General features: G+C 33.5%; 1 protein-coding gene across 2 annotated transcripts in view; it reads right to left on the bottom strand.

The window, feature by feature from the left end:
- ATL2 (atlastin GTPase 2) overlaps positions 1–23,856 on the bottom strand; it is a 43,091-nt gene that overhangs the window by 17,785 nt on the left and 1,450 nt on the right. For both annotated transcript variants that reach the window (XM_006909666.3, XM_006909665.3), the window contains exon 2: positions 7,017–7,261. In XM_006909666.3, the coding sequence (XP_006909728.1) occupies positions 7,017–7,261 (245 nt within the window). The remainder of the gene's footprint in view (positions 1–7,016; positions 7,262–23,856) is intronic.

Here is a 23,856-nt window from a genome sequence, read left to right as displayed (position 1 = left end):
GCACATTTGTTAACCTTCCCTTCTCCAAAAGAAACTTGAAAAAGAACTGGTATATCATTTTTTAAAAACTCTGACTATATTATCATCTCTTCTTAGTTTATCCTTTAATAAAAATGTTTAAAAAACACTAAATTGATTAGTCAATAAAACAATGAAATGGTAAATCAGAGAACTGAGATGATCAAAATGAATAAGTTTTGACCTTTCAAAATCTGAAGTTAAGAAGTCTCCTATTTCTCTAATATAATGAACTCTGATAATTTTCATAAAATATATTTGCATTTAACAAATATCTATTGAAGACCTATCATGTGCCAGCCACTGTTCTAGGCTCTAAGGATACAGCAATGAACAAGAACAAACATTCTTGCCCTCAAGGAGCATTCCAGTGAATTCTAGAAGCAGCCTCACTGTAACAGATACTATTTGCTGTCATAAATAAAAGTAAATCTAGACTTGAAAAATAGTAATCTGGTACCATTTACTACTGTGGGGACCAAAAAAAAGCCTTAAATCTTGAAATTCCGAAAATAATCTTATCCCTCCAAGAAAATAAAAAGAGAAAGAGAAGATTCTTACAGAATAAATCTCAATTGCAAAAGGCAATCTGAAAACACCTGAACTTTAAATGTAGTCAAATATTATATAGTGAATAAACATAAGCTTACCAATGTAATATAATTACCAACAATAAAGAACTCCTACCTACTCTAAATAGTAAGATACAAGTTCTTATTTTGCCATAGGAAAGATAACATTCCTTATCAACAAAGTGAAAGAAGAGCTAGGTAAACTTTAAACACAGAGCTGGTGGTCCAGCCACAGGTCTACATGTATCAAAGCACACAGAGCTCCTTCTGCTTGTGGGACAATCACAAAAGGCATAATATAGATATAATGAAAATAGTAGAAGGAGAAGGAAGAAATAAAAGAAACATCAAAAGCAATAATGGTTGAGAAAAGGTCAGAAAACACCAAAAGGTATAAATACCAAAATATCTACAAATAAAGGCATATCAGTCTAGCTCCAAAATAACAAAGACAGAAGGAAATCCTGAAAGAAGCATGAGATGAAAAACACTTTACCTATAGAGGAAAAAAGATAAAAATTACTTTGGACTTCTCATCAAAAACCACACAAATGAGAAGAGAGTGAAGTAAAACATTTCAAGTGCTGAAAGAAAAAAAGCCAGCAACCAAAATTCTGTATCCAGCGAAGTTATCCAATAAAAGTGAAAGAATTGAAATAAAGACTTCCTCTGACAAAAGCTGAGGGAGGTTGTCGCCAGTACACATGTCTTTGCAAGAAATGTTAAAAGTCCTCAAAGGGAAAGAAAATAATATAGGTCAGAAATGCAGACATATGTATGTAACAAGAGTACCAGAGAAAGACTAAGAAGGTAAAATAAAACCTTTTATCTTTCTTATGCTTAACTGATTTGAGACAACTGTGTGTTCGAAGTACTAATAGTAACAATGTATTGAGTGATAACATATACAGATGGGGAAATGAGCGACAGCAATTTTATAAAGGACAGGAAGAAGGCATTGGGAATACTCTGTCATAAGGTACTTGAGCTAGTATTTTAGAGTAGTATTATTCTAAAGTCAAATTAGATTAGCTGTAAACGTATATTGCAAACCCCAGGCAATCACTAAAAAAAATTTTTTAAAGTATAATGGATATACTGAGAGGATAGACAATGAAATCATATAAAATGCTCAATTAAAGCTAATAAAAGCAGAAAAAGAGAAGCTAAAAAAAAAAGAAACAAAAAGTGCAACAAACAAAATAGTTGCAAATGTAAGATATTAATCCAACTATATCAATTACTTTAGATGTGCATGATCTAAATAAACCACTTAAAAGACATAAACTTTTAAAATGGATTTTAAAAGAAGACCCAGCTATTTGTTGTCTACCAAAAAAAGTGTTTAAATATAAAGACACAGATGGCTTTAAAGAAAAAAAATGGAGGAAGGCATACCATGCAACCACTAATCAAATGAAAGCTAGAGTAGCTATATTAAATTCAGCCAGAGCTGACTTCGGAACAAGGAAATTATCAGGATAAAGAGTGGTCTTACATATGATAAAGGAGTCAATTCTCAAAAAAAACCTTAACAGTCCTTAATGTATGTGCACCTAACAACAAAGCATCAAAATATGTGAGGCAAAAACTACACTGCAAGGAGAAATAGACAAATCCACTATATCTGTAGACTTCAACACTTCTCAAGCAGCAGTCGGAAAATCAGTAAGTATACAGTTGAACTGAACACCACCAGCAATCAAATGAACTTAATTGGAATTACAGAATATTTCATCCTACAGCAGAACATTCTCAAACTCACACAGAATATTCACCAAAATAGACAACATTCTGGGCCTTAAAACAAGTTTAAAGGAACAGGTTATATGAACTATTCTCTCAGATCGCAATAGAATTAAACTAGAAACCGATAATATTGGGGCTGGAAAAAAATTGCGGCTGGAAAACCTCCAAATAATTGAAGTTTAAACAATACACTTCTAAATAACACATGGGTCAAAGAAGAAGCCTCAAGAGAAATATTTTAAAATATTTTGAACTAAAACAAAACAAAAATAAAACTTATGAAAATGTATAAAATGCAGCAAAAGCAACGCTTAGAGGGAAATTTATAGCATTGGGTACACACACACACACACACACACACACACACAAGGAAAGATCTAAAACCAATCATCTAAATTTCCACCTTTGGAAACTAGAAAAAAAGAGCAATATAACATAAAGCAAGCAGAATAAAAGTAGAGAAGAAACCAATAAAACTGAAAAGAACAAAGCAGGATATCAACAGAAAAAAAAAATCAATGAAATCAAAAGCTAGTCCTTTGAAAGATCAATAACATTGATTTGAGAGAGAGAAAAGTCAAACTAATAACATCAGAAATCAAAAAAGAGTCAAAACTAATTCCATGATGTCAAAGAGATAACTCTATGTCCACAATTTTGGTAACTTAGTTGGAAATGCACCCATTCTTTGAAAGACAAACCACCAATGTCTCTCACACACACACACACACACACACACACACACACACACACACACTAAATAGATCATCTGAATAGGCTTATATCTACTAAAGAAATTTAATGGGTAATTAATAACCTTCTAAAAATGATAACCAAGACCAGAGAGTTTCACTCGTGAAGTCTACCAATTATTTAGGGAAGAAATAACACAATTTCTCTATAAGCTCTTCCAGGAAATAGAAGCAGAGGGAACACTTCCTAACTCGTTTTATGAGGCCGGAATTATCCTAATACTAAAATCAGCTAAAGCACATTACAAGTAAGAAAAACTACAGACCAACATATCTCATGAACAAAGATGTAAAATTACTCAACAAAATTAGCAAACTGAAACCAATAATGTATGAAAAGAATTATATGCCACAACTAAGTGTGATTTATTCTAGGGATGCAAGGCTGGCTCAATATTCAAAAAATTCATACGGTAATCCAGTACATCAAGAGGCTTAAAAAAAAAAAAAAAAAAACACATGATCTTGTCAAATGATGCAAAAAAAAAAAAAGTATTTTACGAAATCCAACATCCATTCATGATTAAAAATATATGAAAATAAAAATTTAAAAAAAACACCTCCTGGCGGACCAGGAATAGAGAGGAACTTCCTGAAGTTAAATTTTGTAGAATTTTTAAAAATCTACAAAAGAAATCCTACAGCTAACATCACACATAGTGGTGAGAACCCAAATGTTGTCTCCCTAAAGATTAGGAAAAAAGATGCCCATTCTTATCGCTTTTACTAAACACTATACTGTAAGTTCTAGCTAGGACAATTAGCCAAGAAAAAAAGATAAAAGGTACTCAGATTGGAAAAGAAGTAAAACTATCTTTATTTACAGATGACATAATCTTATATATAGAAAACTCTAAAAAATCCACTAAAAAACTACTGGAACTAACTAAGTTGAGCAAGACTGCGAGATATAAGATCAATATACAAAAATCAATTGAAAAAATTTTAAATCAATTGTATTTCTGTAGACGTGCAATGACCAATATGAAAATAAAATTTTAAAAACTTCATTTATAATAGCATAAAAAATAAATTTAACAAAAGTGTTAAACATACTCTGCAAACTACAAAACATTTCTGAGAAATTAAAGATCTAAATAAATAGGAAAACATTTCATGTTCATGGATTAGAACACTTAAAATTAAGATGGCAATACTCTTCAAATTAAACTTTCAGATTCAACCCAATCACAAATAGAATTTCAGTTAACCTCCTATAGAAACTGACAAGCCAAATCTTAAATTCATATGAAACTGCAAGGGACCTAGAATAGACAGACAATCTTGAAAAGGAAGAACAAAATAAGAGGACTCTCACTTCCTGATTTGAAAACTGACTACAAAGCAACAGTAATCAAGACAGTATAAGTACTGGCATAAGAATAGACATAGAGATCACTTAAACAAAATTGAGAGTCCAGAAATAAATTCATGTACCTATGATCAGCTAATTTTCAATAAAGGTGCCAAGACCGTTCAACGGGGAAAGAAAAGTCTTCCCAACAAATGGTGCTGGGACACCTGGAGAGGCACATACAAAAGAACGAAGCTGGAATTTTACCTAATATTACTATATATGTCAATGTATTATATAAAATTAGTAATATACTATACATATTAATATAATTATAGCATTACTCATCATCTGAAAGGTGGAAACAACCTAAATGTCCATTAACTAATGAATAAATAAAATTGGGCACATCTATACAATAGAATATTATTGTCTTAAAAAAGAATGAAGTACCAATAATACTACAACATAAATGAACCTTTAAAACATTATGCTAAGTGAAAGAAGCCAGTCACAAAAGACCACATATATTATCGCCTACCTTCTTCAGCTAGCATCCCACCTTTGCAGGCATATAAGTTAAGGAAATAAATTCAAAACTATCCCACTGTTATTCCTTCTTTCATCTCCCAGGAAGAACATGACCAACTACTCAGTAGAAACATGTTATCCACAAAAAAGTAGAGGCATTTTATCCCAAAAATCAGATATTGTTTAATGCAATTTTAAATTAAGAGAATTAATATTAAATTACTTACATCAGAAATTCTATTTGGAAACCTTATGAGTGAAAATTAATAAAGATATTTCAACCTAGAAGCTACTAACTAGGTATGTAACCTCACTCATGCCCTCATAACTTTTCTGTGGCTTCAGTGCCTCCCCCAGGAGAGGAGGGAATTCTGGTAGCTCAAAGAGTTCAAATACATGACACATGTGTGGGCTGCATTCCACCTCTGAAGAGCCACTACTAATTGATCAGAGATCAAATCAGAAATGCTACCTGAGGTGGAACTTATCTGTCATTGCTAGACAAGTGAGACAAGCTTCTTTCTCCTTTTAACATTCTACTATCTGTGACCTACTTGTAATCAAATACACATTTATTTGCAGTGAACAGGTCAGACACAGACAGATATAATACACACAAACTAACTTAAGGAGTCAGAACCTCAAAATGCAAGAATTCTTCATCACCTTTAAATGTACAGTGTTCTTTTAAAAGAATATGTCTATATGTATCTCTATTTCAGATGTGAAACTCTAGGAGAAAAAATCAAGTCTAAATGGAAAAACTTTAAAATACTGTATCTTTCTCAATTTCCAATATATGTAAAATAGTGTTCTTTAATATGAACTACATTCTTAGTACTCAGGCATACTGCGACATGCCTAAAAAGATCCCTATGAAAAGAACTTTATGAAAAGCTTCCTAGAAAAATAACTGGGAATGTTTACCTTACTACTTACCTCAAGGCAGATATACCCAGTTACAGGTTTACATAGAACTCATAAAGGTGAGCACCCTGACAGATGTTTAGACAATTACATAATTCTGTCAGAGGGTTAGTTCTAGCTTCTTCATGTGGCATCTAAATGTCAAAAGCCTTCTGTAAAGCCCTTCCCACTATGTGGCTCCATTCCAAATTTCCAATTCCTTCTTGGTCCCTATCAAACTCCCATTCCCTAGGCTCAATTTTCAACAGTTAGAAAAACATTCTGATTCAAGTGAAAAAAATTTTTTTTGTTTTCAAGGGGAAAAAGTCAAAATCAGGGACGGCAAGGGAAATAATAATTACATCGAAAGAGGAAGGTTCATCGACCAAAATAGAAAATAAGTGCTTACTATGGGCCAATTATTATGCTAGGTGCAGGAGATATGGTAATCAAGGCTCACTTCTGACAGAGGGTAAAACAGCCAGAAAAAAAATAAGTGACTAAAGTTGTGTCAAAAAAAAAAAAGAGCACCAAAGAAACATATAACCTGTGCACAAAAGTTGGGATAAGGACGTAACATAATCTTAGACATCAGGGAAGGCCTCCTATGAAAATATTAGCCAAGGATACAGCAACATTTGCGAAATAACAAGACACGCTCAAGGAACTACAAAAACTACAGTATACCTGACAAATAAAGCCAAGAAATGAGGCTAACATGAAAGTCCATGGAAGCCACTATAAGGAACTAGTAATTACTTATCTCAAAAATTAAGAGTCACTGCAGGTGACTTAACTGAGGAGCATAGATATACTTTTACAAAGGGCTCTCTAGCAGCCTACTTCCCCTATGGTTGCAAAAGTGATCAAGGGACAGTATGAGGAAATAATAGAAAGGGAGAGATGAATAGTACTTCAGAGACTTTAGAGTACACTCAGACATCTTGGATTAGAACTACAATGCCTGGAACATAGATGCTCAATCATATATATCAATAGGTACTATATGCAAAAAGGAATTATGGAGATGAAGAATGAAGAGCTCAAAAAAACTTATTGTCTTAACTGAGAAGTCTTATCAAGAAATATATTTTTTTAAACTAAAAATATAGCTCTTACTGTTTTTTATCTATGTTTTAAAATAAGGTTGGCTGGTTTTTTTTAACTGGGTTCAATTTAAAAGACACTATTCACCTTGTTATACATATATCTAAGCATGAAGTCCAGTAGAAATGATTTCCCTTTACGAAAAGCTCCTGCCACGGATACCACTACTATGTTAAGATCACGAATGTGCTCCTGCAGCAATATCTGCTCCAAAGCTTCTTCATCAAGTTCAAAGTTATGGTCATCTTCATGAGCAAGAACAATCTGAACTGGACATGGTTTCTTCATAACCTCATCAGAGTTTACTAGGTCATCGTCTTCATAATTCTCACCTAGGATTTAAAAAAAAGAGAGAAACTCATTACTTTAATTCCTACATTATAAACTTTTCCTAAAGGATCACGACTAAAGCAAAATTTCAAATAACTTCCCGCCCCACACCCAGACCCCCGTTATAATCATTTGAAAATAGTCACAAGTACTGTTCAAGTACATATTGGATTTCTCATTCCCTCTGTAATAGGACCAAGAATATCGATAGATTTCCCACTAGATATACAGATAAGCAGCAATACTAAATATGGCCTCTATCTCAATTACGTCTTTAAGAGCTACCTACCTATGAACAGTAGCTGTTCCTGAGCCCTGTATTATTCTATAAACAACTTTTGCTACTGTATGCACACAGAAACAAGTTGGAGGGAGGGGGAGGAGAAGGATCAATTTCACCTAATAATTCAGATTCCAATTTTCCTTGTAGGTATAACCTGGAAATTATTCCAAGTTACAAAGATTAAAACGTGTATATGAAATGTAGACATTTTTCAAACTTAAAGAGCTATGTTAAGGCCCTAAGAAGTCTCCAAAACTGATACTTATGATAAAGCTAACAAGTCTCTAATTTAATAAGAGTAACCAATGGTACAGCTTCTCATATTAAAGCAAAGCACAGGATTAGTATTTTAGTAGAAGATACAAGAATGGTCAGTGAGGAAGGTAGTATAGCTTAGAGTTTCACCAGCCTCTGGAGCTCTTCTTCACCAAACACCATAGCCACCACTTCAAAATTACATAGCTCCCCAAACAGCTACATAAACCCTTCCTTTGTTCACCCAGCATACCAGAAGAAGGTAAAACTTGCAGAAGAACCTTACTAAATAGTGATAACTGTAGAACATGTAACAGCAGAGACAAAGTCCTAAAGCTGAAATTTCTGTTAAAAAAAAAAAAAAAAACGAATAGCTAATTTCAGAGGCTATGTAACACATCTGGCTTTCTTCCTTGCTTGATCCCATGTAGCAACAAGTTATTCCTGGGTAACTTATTCTCTCCCACAACAACATTTTTAAGAGAATGACTCCTTGAGCCTGTCGTCTACTAAGTGTCAGTTTCTAATCTAAGGAACATACAGTATCTACTTTGTTCAATGCAATGATAGTCCCTCTTCTTTCCCAGGAGACAGTTGGTCCACTGAGGAGTGGCACATTAGTCAAGAGTGCAATAATACTTTATCCACAAAACCACTATTCTCAAAGACTACATACCCATATTAATACATTTTTTATCTCTTTACAGAAAAAAATCTACCTTATTTAATTTGAAAAGTCTTTGCCTCCATATCACAAGGCACTTTTAACTATACATAGCAAAACCAACACTACTTCAAACTGTGATACAAATGGTGACAAATACAATCTAAAGAGCAATTACAAGAGAGAATCTTTTAAAGTAAAAGCAATCAATATTTAATTTAAAAGAATATTATCACTGCCTCTTCCAATGGTATACAGATATAGCCAGGTATGCTATTTGAATGCACAAAAAAGTAAACTTTCCAGGAAAGGTACAACACAATTAAATTCCAATTTAATATATCATTAGGTGAATCCAGATAAATGGCAAGACAAATAATTTTAATATTATTTTATTAACCCAATATACCCAACATATTGTCATTTCAACTCATATTTTTAAATTAATATATTTATATTCTTCTTTCATAGTGTCTTTGAAATCCACTGTGTATTTTACACTTATAGAATATTTCAATTCGGACATTCATGTTTATCAAAAAATACATGATCACTTAAATTTCATAAAATTTAGAACTGAAAAAGTAGATTCACATATACAGGTTTTTCCAAACAATGTTTTCAAAAAAACTTTTTTGAATCAAATACCAAAATAAGTTTCCATTCATTTTTGCATCCATACTGACAAAACTACTTCAGTTTTTTAAAATATAAACTCAAATTAAATTTAAAATTCAGTTCTTTAGTAACAATATCCATATTGCTTTAATATGCATATCCTTGATTGATGCTGACCATTTACGTATAGTATTTGTTTCCTCTTGTATGAACTGTCTATTTAAAATCTAAGTAGCTTTAAGAAAAAAGTGTCGATTACAACCCAGAAGTCCTTTTAATTCTACAGTAGCAAAGTATTAAATAGTTAAACAGTATATTGCAGATAATTTTTTAAATTCAAAAAAGATTATACGGTGCTTGCATATTTAAGAGTACAGTGGGATACCTTGTATACAGTACATAATTTAACGCTGAAAACTAATCGAAAAGGTTTATAGTTGCTATATATTTGCTTGTACAATATGAGTTTAGTCATTTAGATAAAAACCTGAGGGTGTGCTTAGCACAAATATATGGATTCTGCTGGGTTTTTCTGTAAATTTTCTTCAAATTTGGAACTGTTTTGCTTTCGCTATAATATAAAAAAAAGTATATCACCGAATATCAATTTTTTAAAAGTAAGAAAAATGTCACTCTAGAAATAAAGCATGATATTTTAAAATCTACAGAAGTGAGAAATAAAAGAGTATGAGTTATCTTCCAGGGTCAAACATTCATGTTCGACAAAGCACAGTTGTGACAGACAAGGAAATATAACTGAAGGAAGCATAGATCTCTAGGTCAGTAAAATTATCAGTAATTTTTGCTAAATGTGACAGGCTGATTAATGATGTGAGGCAACGTGATAGAATGTGTGTATCAGCAAATCTATAAAACTCTGAACCAAAGAGACCATTTCCTTAATAGAGGCACAATCTACATTCTTCAGATTGCTTAAAAACTGGATAGATGAGCTAGCAAAGGAATATGTTTTTAGCTAAAAAAGATGGTCTGAGAGGTTTAGGAAGAGAACTGATTGGCACTGAAATTCAGCAGTAAGTATTAAGTGCCATTCCAGGTGCACTGAAGAATTTTCCAGTAATGTTACCTGGAAGCCAAGAAGAAATTACTATTTGAGATCATTATCGACAAAACAGAATTTTTCAGAAAGTGAATGCATCAGTAAAGCCAATAAAGAAAGAGCAATATGTAATTTCAAAGCAAACCTGACCTAATTGTCAGAATTTCACTCAAAGTACTTCAACAACAAAGCATTTTATAAGTGGAAAAGCAAGGAATCATTGAAGAAAAATTTTTTCTGGCATTTGCTAGCCACAGTTTTAGAGCATCAACAAGGAAAATTTGAATCAGACAATAACAACTTTGGATATAATTACAAGGTCTTTAAAATAATGTAGACCTCTTATGCTTGTTAAAGCAAATGCTACCAGGGAAAGGGGGTATACTGACTTGTGCTTTATCTTGCTCTTAGGAGAGCCTTAGAAGAGGCTCTAAGAAGCCTCAATTAATCCAGCTAATCTAGTTCATGAAGAAAAATTCCTTAAAAGGTTATATTAGTATTAAGTATAAAATAATTACTAAATAACCATATACATATATTAGGTATCTAGTTTATGTTCTTAATAAATATCTGTAAGATATCTAATTCTTTTCATTTATTTTCAAGAACAAGTATGATACAGAATGAAACAGATTTCCTAAAACAAAATCGCAATTAGAAATAACACACACTTATAACAACTAAATATCTGACTTAACACTGTTTACCCAGGAATCAACTAAGGAGTATCTAAGGTCCTGCAGAAATAGAATCCAAGTAGTCTTCACTACCTAAAAATGGAGACTTCGAAAGGCAGCAATGTACAATGATTACTTAAGACTACTGGATCATAAGCTGATGGGATAGAGTATAATGATTAGATCGACCTCCAACTCTAATCAGTCTTAACATCAAAAAAACACATTTTGTGACTCCTGATTTGATGCATTAGGAAGGACCGGACACCACCAATGATTTACTTTTGGGGAAAATTTTTTTAAAACATGTATCTGATCAAGCCACCAGATCTAGTACTTGGGAGGGGCAGAAGAGTGCCATGGAGGACCAAAAATAAAATGTTTACAATACATACAAGACAAAGTCAACTGATTGCAAAATTCTGTGCCTATCCCACCAAACACCTCAACCCACTTCCCCAGAAATACAGTTCTAAACACACATCGATTCTTACCTCCTAAAATCTGAAAGCAAGAATCCTACCAAAAGAAACTCATTATCAGTTGGCTAAATAAAAGAAGGTACTCACTCTTTACTATGGGAAACTGAAAAAACTCAGATTTAAAATCAAATCCATTAAACACCTTACAAAGAAAACTTTAGGCCCTGATGGATTCACTGAATTCTACCAAATATTTAAGGATGAAATTATACCAATTCTACACAGACTCTAATAGAAAAAAAGTGAACATTTCCCAATTCATTTTATGAAGCCAATATTATTATCCTAGTACCAAAACCAGACAAACATTACAAGATAACAAAACTACAGACCAACATACCTCAGGACAGACATAAAAATCATTCATCAAAATCCAGTATTGAGAATATATAAAGAACTCCTACAACTCAATAAGAACAATTCCATTTTAAAATGGGAGAGATTTTAACAGACACTTCAAAGATATATAAATGGTCGATAAGCACATGAAAATATACTCAACACCATGAGATGTTAGAGAAATATAAATTAATACCGCAATGACATACACTACACACTCACCAGAATAGCTAAAATTTATAAGAATACCAAAAGAGTTTGTTAGGAGCAACTGGCACTTATATATTTCTGATGAGGATATAAAATGACACCACCACTTTGAAAAAACGTTTTGGCAATATCCTATATAAAGTTAAACATACACTTAACCATACAACCGGCAATCATTCTCTTAGGTACTTAAAAGAGAAATTAAACATATGACAACAAGACTTGAACACAAATGTTCATAGCAGCTTTATTCATAATGGCCATACATGGAAAACAACTTAAATGTGCTCATTTATTGGAAAATGAATAAACTGTGTTAAATCTATACACTGGATTACTACTTGGCAATGAAAAGAATTACTGAAATACACAACACAGATAAATCTAAAAAGCATTCTTCTAAAAGAAGTCACACGCAAAATATTATACTGTCTGATTCAATGCTAGAAAAAGCAAACCTATAGTAACAGAAACCAGATCAGTGCTTGCCAAGAGCTGAAGGTAAAGGAAGAGAATTGATGAGCGCTATGGACTGAATGTTTGTGTGTCCCCAAATTCACATGCTGAAGCCCGAATCCCCAAAGTGATGGTATTCGGAAGTGGTACCTTTGGGGGATAATTTGGTTATGAGGGTGGAACCTCACGTACAGGATTAATGAGACTTGAGACAGATGATCTCTAACATATTAGGATATAGCAAGAAGACAGCCATCTGCAAATCGGAAAGAGGGCTCTTACTAGACACCAAATCTCTGGCACCTTAATCTTGGACTTCCCAGTCTCCATAACTGAGAAATAAATGTGTGTGTTTTTTAAGCCACCAATTTATGGTAATTCGTTACAGCAGCCGAAGCTACAAAACTATAAAGGGAACTTTTTGAGATGATGGAAATGTTCTACATCATGATTGTGGTGATGGTGGTGGTTATAAAACTATACATGTATCAAAACTCATCAAACCATACCCAAAAATCAGTGGACTTTATGTAAATTATTTTGGTAAGGCAGATTTTGAAAAAATCAAATCCAACCTATTCCTCTTGGCACCTTCATTTATTAAATGAGAGGATAAAGTAATACAACTAATTCATTAATCAATTTCCAGGGAAAAAAATATTCTAATTAGTACTGTCCCTTCAAGGATAATTGCCCATAAAGGTTATACTCCAATGTGATGAAAAACTGGGGCTGTCCATCAATTCTGACACTGTTCAAATTAATTTTAAAATATTTTCTCTTGACCTGAATTCAGGACCTGCAAAACATAATTTTGAGTGTCTCTAATGGTGGCAAATTTACTCCTTTTTGAATGAATTCCTTTGAATCCAGTACTTCATCATGCCAAAATATTTTGCTTAAAAAATATATAGGTATTATGAAGTTACTAACACTTTTTAAAAACTTGAGAGACAGCTTTTTACATTGGAGAGGGACTTTTTACTCCTACAAGTTTTTAAAGTTTAAGCATCAATAGAACATGCATATGCTCCCTAAAATACATGTCAAGACACAAGTTCTAGTATAGCAGGTCCTCAAACAACATCGCTTCATTTAACATCCTTTTATTATAACATTGATGAGAAAAAAATGTCAATTCTGGGTCAGAGTCACTGTCTGTGTGGAGTTTGCACATTTACCCCATGTCGGCATGGGTTTTCTCCAGGTATGCCAATTTCGTGCCATATCCCAAAGATGTGCACGTTAGGTGAATCTATGTGTCTACATTGTCCCAGTCTGAGTAAGTGTGGGTGTGGATGAGTGCACTCTCTAACAGAAGGGCGTCCTGCCCACAGTTGGTTCATGCCTTGTGCCCTGAGCTGCCTGGATAGGTTCTAGCCACTATCAACCTTGAACTAGAATAAGTAGATTGGAAAATAATAATCATTTTATTAATCTCTTTTAAATGTACATATAGCTCACATTTATTTCAATGTTTAATATCAGAAGTATTTGATCTTCCTTCAGAAGTTGGGTGATGCTTTTGTGACAATAATGTGCTATAGAAATTTAACTCTTGTATCTAATAGCCTATGGTAAGCATGGTTTCACTATAAGTCATTTCACTGCAGTTGTACGAACCTATTGATGTTGAGGACTTACTATATTTAAAAATAAATCTAATATATCACTCACAGGGGTTTTGGACATTATGTAGCCAAATGCATAATGAAAAGAAGGAAATTATAAGGAAAATACATGACTAGACCACTATTGAAGGACCAGGTCTTATTACTTTAGTGTTATATCCTCAATAGCAGTGCTTCTCAAAACTTTTAGCATGCATATGAATAACATGAGGATCTTATTAAAATGCATATGCTGATTCAGTGAATCCAGGGTGGCACCCGAAACTGCACATTCAGACCTCCAACATAATACCAACACTGCTGGCCCTCAGGAAATAACAAAGAACCAAGGATCACAATATTTTACAGGTATTTAGTATGCTAATATAATTTATTTTATTACATGTAGTTTCTAGTGATGTTAAAGTTAACACGAAAGAAAGTTATGCTCAACTATACTCTTCCATTCTTCATGAGAGACTGCTAAAACTCTTGAGATACAACTAACCACTCCATTCTAGCTACTGACGATCCTGAAAAGAGGCATTGTACAGACATCCCTACCTTAAAAAAAAGTAAATGTAAAAAATATTTTAATATGTTGACATGATATACAGCTAGGTTTGAAAATATTGATCTGCAGTCATAACAGGTCACCTGGGGGAGCTTTTATAGCAGTGCTGGGCTCCCATCCCCTGCCCCAGACAGATGCAGCCTAGAATAATATTGACAAACTTGGACTTCGATAAAGTATTTTTCTTAAGGAGAAGAAGAGCTATTAGCCAATCAGAAAATCCAAAAACAGCAACAAAAAAAAGTTTTAACTATTTGCTCCTATAAAATGTTAAGAACTTATAAAGAACAACAAAAAAGGCAAAACAGAAAAAAACATAACTCATAAAGCTAAACTTTTATCATATACAACTGGAACCACACTGTAAATTGCAAAAATAAAAACTTTTAAAGACTCCTGAACAACATCAGATATCAGATAATGTGGGGGAGGAAGAAATTTTATTCTGTCCTTCTAGGTTCTTCCAGCTGGTATAATAATTAAATCCACAGGATACAAATTAACAAGAGAAAAATAACTAAATTTAGTTATGTGTGTACATATGAGAACCCCACATACATGAGAGGTTCAGAGATGGAAAAGTAAAATGAGGTACACATGGCATCCTGAGCCAAGGAATGATGCCTTAGGGCTTCAGAGGAGAGGAAGGTCACTGGTAGGATGATAAAAAGAACAGAAGTTCAGTAATTAGAAGTCTGCCCTGGCCCATAGATAGGTCATAGAATGTCATCTCTTGTAATAATTCTTATTATGGGCAAGGACTCTAATGTAGATTCTTCTAGGTAGTTGAGGGGCAGAAGTTTCTCCTGGACCCACAGGGTCTCAACTGCCTGTGGCTCAAAATAATCCACAGGCCAAAGTGGCACATCTTGGAGAGGCCTGTTCTGAACTCCTTCAGATATTTTGCCCCATTAACTTTGCCCCTTTGGCCAACAAGACCATTCAAAAATCGCTAAGCTTTAAAAATGCTTTTAAGAGTATATAAGACAGTTCATCTCCTTCCTTCATTACTATCAAATCAGGAGATAAACATAAAGTTGTTTTCGTATAAGATTTGCATACTATTTTACATTTGAAATCTATTGTTTCCATAGTAACCAGTACTGATGTAACAGAATTTTTCCTGTTCCCATTTAAAGAATACTGAGTCATAAAAATGCCTTTATGCATTTATCTAAATAGATGAAGAAAAATGTAAAATAGATTACAAATGTATACACTCAAAATATTTTCCCAAAGCTTATTATCAAGTATTAACAAGTATTAAAGCATATATTTGAATATAAGTGTACTTAGAGATAAAGTTTTCAACTGAAATTCTGTTAAATTAGATATTTTAAATGAGATTGAAATTTAAGAAGTCAATTTTGTTGGTTAAGAGATGATAAAATGAATAATGGCTCAGGGGACTCTAAGCAACAAGAAAGTCAGAAGAATTTTATTAGGTTCTGCAACTTTACAGTCTCAAAAAAGTTCTCTATTTTCTTCTATAGGGAAGTCTTGCAAAAAAATCTCACCCAAGTCTTACATCTGCTCTTAATGTACTTTTTTGTTTGTTATTTTGGTGGGGGGAGATGTACTTTCATTCTGTGGTCCAAGTTTTTAAAGAATTAGAGGAGGACAGTGAGGCTCAGATTAAGCAATCTGCAAAGACATACATTTAGTAAGTAACCAAATAAAGATACACACCCAGATTTTTATAATAGTCAAATCCATCATCTTCCAACTATGCCAAATGGGCACGTTTGAATAATTCAAAACTAAATCCTTACGTGCTCAAGATTTCCAGAAAACTGAAGTTACCAAAAATACAATTTGTTAACAAAAAGGAGAGAAGTATATTTCTCATCTTTGTAACAAATCTTGGCATACAGCTATTTTTCCCTTTACTTTATCCAAAAATTTCTTTGTCAAAACTTAATCATTTATACAGTCAACACATCATTTATACAATCCCTTAACATTTGGGAAACGTTTTTTTCTTCATAAGCTTTCCTGAAGGCAAGTTTTAAGGTGCAGACTTTTAAAATATAAGATGGAATAAAATTATACTTGCCCATCTTTGGTAAGATATTCATACATGTTTACATGCAAATAACTGTGCAATTCATTGTTTCATATTTATTGAAACAATGCTTGGTACATCTATACGATGTGACATGAATAAATGAGGAAGATCTCCCACCTTATCTACTTCAAGCCAGTAATTAAAAAGCAAACCACTATTTTAGATACTAGATAAGTACAATTTGCTAATAATAGTCCTAACTCTCAAGATTCTAACAGAACAAGCTTAAAAGAACTGTAAAAGAAAGTGTTACATTAGGTTATTTAAACAGAGCTATTAATGAAGACATCCAGGAGAATGCTGCATCCCTCTGAGCCCTGAAAACGAGATTAAGACTAACTTTAAAAGTTTAGGTTAAGAGTGCTGGGCATTATCCTGAGGAGAGCCACGGAAAAATTTGAAGCAGAGGAGTGATAGGATCAAAGCTGTGTTGTAGAGATAAAGTGAAAGTGATGGGTGAGTAAGAAGTATAATGAAAATCTAAAAACAGGGAGATCAGATAGTAAGGCAACTAGAAGAGACTGAGTATAAGGTGAGGAGCCCAAAGTCAGGAGGTGACAGTAAAAATGGAAAGTGATGAGAGCTAGCTAATTCTTCAACAACCTTCTTTGGACTATGCAACAGATAACACTAAATTATTACATATGTTTTATAAGGCATTTTGTTTTCTTACAAGCTTTTATAAAGCAACAATGCACTAAAGTTCCATTTCCAAAAGTTATTTTTGATATGGTAACTATAAAGTTTTGTAACACACAGATCAGAAATCCATCAAATCCAGAGGTTTCCTTGACTCGGCCAAACAATTTAAACATTCCCTTTTTTGATGCAAAAATTAACTCTGTGGTAAGTTAAAAGATATTAAACCCACAGAACTATTGAAATTTATCATAACCAGTTAGGAGTCATAAAAAAATATATACACACAAGGACCCAAGTTTAAATTCAGAATAGCGTTTTCATGATATATCTCAAATAGACATCTATGTGCCAAGACTCTGGAAATAAAGGCATTAAGAGTCGCCACAACTCTCTACCTCAGGTGACTCATTAAAGTAGCAGCTTAAAAAAAGATAGAAAATTAAAGTATACACTCAAATCCCAAACTTGGCTCAATACAGGCAAAATTCCTACTAAGAGAACAGCTGTAAAAAGGGAATAGTGCCAAAAACAGACAAGCATCCTTCCAGCTAGACAAAATGTGACTAATTTGAAAAAAAAAAACAGAAGGGATAAGAAAGTCAGAGGTTCTCTGTACACTCTCCTTTTGTCTTTTTCTCTAGTTTGGCAATTTTAGAGTATATGTCAGGATTTCTTGTGGCAGATAAATATACATGCTCGAAAACAAGGGGAAGGGAGAACACATCTCCATAGTTTTTAAAGAAGTCACATTTGGAACTATTGAGGCAATTTTTCCAATTCTTTGCTGTACTTGGCCACAGAAAAACAATCCATACTCCTTTTTTATTAAACGTGCTCCAGCACTATTTGATCTTTCAATTGCCTCTACCTAATTGCTTTTAATACTTTTTTAAGCATCTCTTTTAGAAAAATTCTTAGGAGGGACAAGGGCTCAGACTCTTTTGTAAAAAGCTTACTAACATACTGCCTATTTTTTTTTTTTATCTTTAAACATGTGATATATCCTACACTGTTCTCAAAGAACCACCTATTCCTCAAGGCCTGACAAAGACCATCTCCTCCATGAAGTCTTCCTCACCAACACTAGCACGCAGTAATTTCTACTTCTAAAATTATAAACTTAATAATAAACTTTTCTCACAAATATGCATAAAGTCTAACGGGGTCCCTGACATTTTTGGCACCAGGAACCAGTGTTCCTATGAGAATCTAATGCCTGATGATCTGAGGTAGAGCTGAGGCAGTGATGCTAGCATGGGGGATTGGCTGCAAATACAGATGAAGCTTCGCTTGCTTGCTTGCCCGCCCACCACCCACCTCCTGCTGTGTGGCCCAGTTACTAACAGGCCACCAACCAGTACCAGTCCACAGCCCAGGGACTGGGGAATCCCTACTCTATCTGATCTCCCATCTACATGAAAGCTTGGAACAAGGGTCTGTTCCACACTTTTCTACAGTAGGTGTTCATTACAAGCAAACCAAAAACGCTTTTATAAACTAGGTGCTCAATATGTCAAATGATAACATCAAGGGAAAAAAGCTAGTTGTTTAAGTATGGTCCTCTATCTTCCTGCCCTTCTTCACCTTTTTACTATCCCAAAAAACTAATCCCAGCCCCTTCAGATTTTCCTTTACCCTGAAGAGAAGACATGATAACTGTCTTTGTTCACTCAATACATGCCAAGTGCTTTTAAGACATTATTTTGTTCCCCCTCTTTAATTCTCCATCCTCCACTTCCACCTCCGACCTATGGATGTTGCCATTTCCCCTTAAGAACTGGAGCTCTTAAATGAGATTCACATTCGGTTACCATATTAAAATTTCAACATCAACTGTAACCAAAAAAATGCAAATGAAACAGTAAGATCCCTACTTTTACCTAATTGACATTTATTTTTAAATAACACCCACTTGTAAACAAAGTATTTGTAAACAAGCACAAACCAAACCCTAATGGGAGACAGAATAAATGGGTACAACCTTTCTGAATAGATATGATGTGGTGTATCATCAGTTTTGAAAATGTGCATGCCATCTGACCCAGAAATCTACTTTTAAGACCTTATCCTAAAGGTCAAGATTTATCTACAAAGATGTTCAGCCAGCATTATTTACAAGAAATAACCCATATCCAAAATGAGGATTAGTTTAGTACTCAAAAAATCATGCTATAGAGATTAATCACATAGGGAAATACAATATAAAATGAAAAAGTAAATTACAAAATTACAATAAGATCCCAATTTAGGAAAAATTAAATTATGCATTTAAAAAAAGGATATAAACTAAAAGATGTCCATTAAAATGTTAGCACTGGTTACCACTAGTTGGTATGATTTTTACTTTCTTCTCTTTCATTTTGTGTTTTCCACGTGTCTACAAAGATCTACCGCTTTTCAAATAAAAAAAATTAAAACTTTCACAACAAAGTATGAATTACCATCTTACTCCTATTAAGAAAAGAGCTGTGATCAAAAATCCTGTTCAATCATGAGTTTAGCTATAACTTAAAGGCAGTAAATTTCTATCTTAACATCTAGTTGTGAGACATTTGGCATGAGCCACACTGAACCTTCCCTAGACCTTACAGCCTACTTTAGATTTTTTGAGAAACGGTATCCAAGTGCACTGCCGTTTTCCTGCAATAAAAACCCTCTAACTCTAAACAAAAAATTCATATAGCCAGTTCATATTGTCATATCTATTTTAAAATAAAGTGCTGATGAAAAGAAAACAGCAATTTTCTGAAGATCTGATTAATAATGGTCTTCAAAAAAACCTAAGAACAAGGATGATTTTCCTGTCAAAATTTCTGACTTACTCAAAAACCACCCCCCCATTCTGATAAAAGTGAACTTAATCCAACTTTTAATATCTCATAAACCCATTTATTCAAATGTGAAAAGAACAGTTTGTTTCATATGCCAATTTCACCTCCTATAAAGTTTCTTCTTTATGCAAGGCTTTAAAGCTTCTAAAGTACCTTCATAGTTTATTATCTATTTAATTAAAAAGAAATTTTAAGATCTTAAGTTTGTAGGATTCTATTAACCACCAGAAAGGAAAAAATATTATCACTGAGCTAGTATTAAAATCCAAGCCTCTTTTCTAAATGCATTCTGAAGGTCATAGGAAGTTTATAGAACTCAAAAGTAAGTCTTTAGTTAAAATAAGTATGTTCTAACCATTCACCATGGCTCTACTGAAATGATTGCAAGAAGGGGGGAAAAAAAGCTTTTTATGGAATCACAAATTAGGTGTTTAGTCAATCATTTTTTTTAAGCATTCTTGTGTGTAACAGACCCAAGTTAGATTTTGCATGTTTACTGTTTGAAAAGCCAATGCACCCTACTTGGAAACTGTCATGGCCTTAACTAAAAAATTAATTCATATTGTATCCTATAACTGAAATAAACAATTTCAGACTATTTTGCCACATAATTAACTGATTCTCTAAAATGAAAGTTTATTCAAATGAAAATAGCTGAGAAGCATGAATGTATTTTTTATCCTACTAAAACTGAAAAGGCCTTTAAGTCACCTACTTTACAAATTTTTAGTTCAAAGTCTCATCTTAGATAACCATACATTATAGTAATAACTACCATCAACAGAATGTTTTCCACTGGATAAGCATTTTTATCACATTTAATGCAATAACCGGAATCACAAATGCATTACCAGCATTTTACAAATAAAGTTAAAAATTTACCCTACCAACCTTGCCCAAACTAAACCTTTGTCCACATTATAGGGAAAAAAATTAGAAGAGACTTTCTGCTCACAAATATATACATATAAATAATAACACAAGTAGTCAAAATGGCACTTCATACATATATATTACTGTCTGTCTTACATATAGACAGCTTTACAATTTACAAAACACTTGTGTCCTGTTATCTCATCTTTTCCTACAACAGCCCTGTTATAGGATTATCATCACTACTATATGTGAGGGGCTTCAAGGCTCAGAGTTTAAGTGAAGTCACTCAGCTTTTGATTCCTCATTCATTGTCCAATAACCTCGCTTGATCATCTGTGAGTAAAAAAACACTGCCCCCATAATCTGAGTATTTTGCAATAAAAAGATGAAATGTACTAGAGATCCTAGATAAGCATCTTTCATCAGTTACCTATTATACCATCAAATTATTAAGAATTACTGGGTATTTTGCTGATGATAGAAATACAAGTTGTATCAATAATTTTTATTAAGCTGGTACATTAGCAAGGAAATATCCTAGATTCTACTCCAACTGGCCAGATGACTAAAACCAGTCAGTCAGTCAGAAGTGCATATCATCTCCTTGGGAACATAGAGAATGTATAAATTAGTTTTTCGTGACTTAACAGTTGTTTCTAATACATATCATCTACCCATAAAACCAACTACCGTACAGACATCTGTGCTTCAGAGTAGGTAGTGAGGGTAGCTACTTATGTACACACATTTCTAAAAAATCTACCCAAGTTTAGCAAATATGTGTACACCCAAATACAGAGATATGTTTACCAATAACTTGAAAGATAGCTTCTACAGTAGTTATGTTGGTTTTGTACTTCTGAACACTTCGCGCTTCTCCATGTCCAAAACAGGCAAAACTGTTCTACTTCATTACTTCTATTCCTTTCTATAACATCTACCTTTTCCTTTCCTACTTTAAAATGACCCACTCTACTTAGTGACTTGCCCCATCTTTACTTTTTAAATGCCCCAATTTTCTCGTTAGTATGATTTCAGACTTCATTCATCCAACAAAGTTGCACCTAATCATCTCTAATTACATGTGATAATTATAAATGAAGAAAGATCTTTCCAAGTCTGGTGAGTGAGGAGCAGGAAGGGTGCCTCTGAGTAGTTTCTGTGGCTGTAGACAAGTCGCAATCAACTCTTCCAACTTAATTCCCTCATTGGAAGTATTAGGAAATAAAAATCAAAGCAAGATGTTTAAAGTGCTTTATAAAGTAGCAAGTATTACTGCCATCATATTTTCAGGTTTGATGCTTTTTTCTGCTATACATTTTTAAAGTAATGAAGAAAGCCCTCGACCATTTTAATGTATCATATAGGTAATGAGGAGGAGTAAAGGATAAGAAAACTTATATGAGTAAGGAATTAATTGGGGGATCAAATTCAGTTATTCTATATTCACAACTATCTTCCTTAAGTTAAGTAATGCCCAATAAAGTAAACAACATGCCTGGACTTCAAAACTCCAATATGGCTACAAAGACTACAGTACCACATTTTTTAAAAAAGAAAGAAAAAAAGGAAGCTGCCTCCCTGCACCCACCCCAGAGAAGGCCTCCTTCTATAAAGCTGTATATTGCCATCACACACACACACAAATTAACTTTTATTCACATCCCTTACATATGTGGCTTGTAACTTGGAGAGCCTGCCAAAAAAGGCTTTGCGTGACTTGTGTGTCAACAGGTCTTCTAATTGAGCATAAACTATTTTTTAAAGATATACTGCTACTAAGTCTCACAATTTAAAAAAAATGTCTTGACCTACAGCATCAAACTAGGTGACAGTCTTCCAGGTACTCTCTCTCAGCAGTTGCTTAATATGAGACAGATGGAAAAAGCACTGTTTTGGAAAAGTTCTAACAATATCAAGAATGTTATTTTCACTTGTGAATATTTAAAAACTTAAGCCTAAAGTTGAAACAAGGCAGCAAAATAAAAAGGAATCCCAAAATAGGTACACTTGAGTTAAAGGCCAGAATCTCATTTTAACTCACAGTTTATCTTCTGTATAATAAATATCTCTTTACTGTAAGGCAGCTCCTTCTTCCCCAAATAAAAGATTTCAAAAGATTTGACTAAATAGGTTTAATCCCATCCAGATTCCTATCACCTATACAAAGTCATGAAAATATGAGTGTGTTAGTGCTTTATAAAGACCCTACATTCCTAAAGAGGATAAGCATTTCTCTTAAGAGACACAAAGCATCTTCCAAAGACTAAACTACTGGAGTGGTACCCGAGAGCCCAACCTAGCTCTTCAACTTCACTTATCCAGAAAGCAGAGGGAGACAAAGAGTTTCTACACAGTAAAAAATAGATGAGTCCCTATTCATTCACAGCCTGTTTCCTCTTACTTTAAAGACAAATTTTAACAAGTTTATTTGGTTTTTAATGTAGTAATGGGTTTCTCGCAGCAAATCAGCAGGGAGAGGGAATGTTTTAGGCAGTTATTTGATAAGAATGACTATCAAGTGAAGTCTAACTCCAGAAAGAAAAAAAAAGACTAAAATCTGTAAGTAGCAGACAGAGCATTTAATAAGTGGTGAGCCCTATTTGTCGAGTCTTAAGAATCGTATCTCTTCTCAATGTACCACAGCAAAAAAATGTTAATAACCATGACTGAGTCATAAAGTTATGTATGCTTTTCCTGATTAGGCAGGCATATAAAACACATTGAAACTACATCTAAAATGGTCATCTTAAAAAGAATAAATTAGATAGATTAGAAGGACAGATAAGCACACTCATGCCTAAGAGTCCAAAAGAGTTAATCCATCAGCATTCCAAAACAATTACTTGAGAATTCAACCAGAAGAGATCCAAGGCAAAATCTCTCTGATAGTATTTTTTTTCTATGTAAACAGTTCTGTCAAGTGCTTCAGTTGGCAGGCAATAATAAAAG

The sequence above is a fragment of the Pteropus alecto genome, unplaced genomic scaffold, assembly GCF_000325575.1.
Source record: "Pteropus alecto unplaced genomic scaffold, ASM32557v1 scaffold131, whole genome shotgun sequence".
In the NCBI taxonomy this organism is placed as follows: domain Eukaryota; kingdom Metazoa; phylum Chordata; class Mammalia; order Chiroptera; family Pteropodidae; genus Pteropus; species Pteropus alecto.
This window is presented reverse-complemented; position numbering and strand designations above follow the sequence as displayed.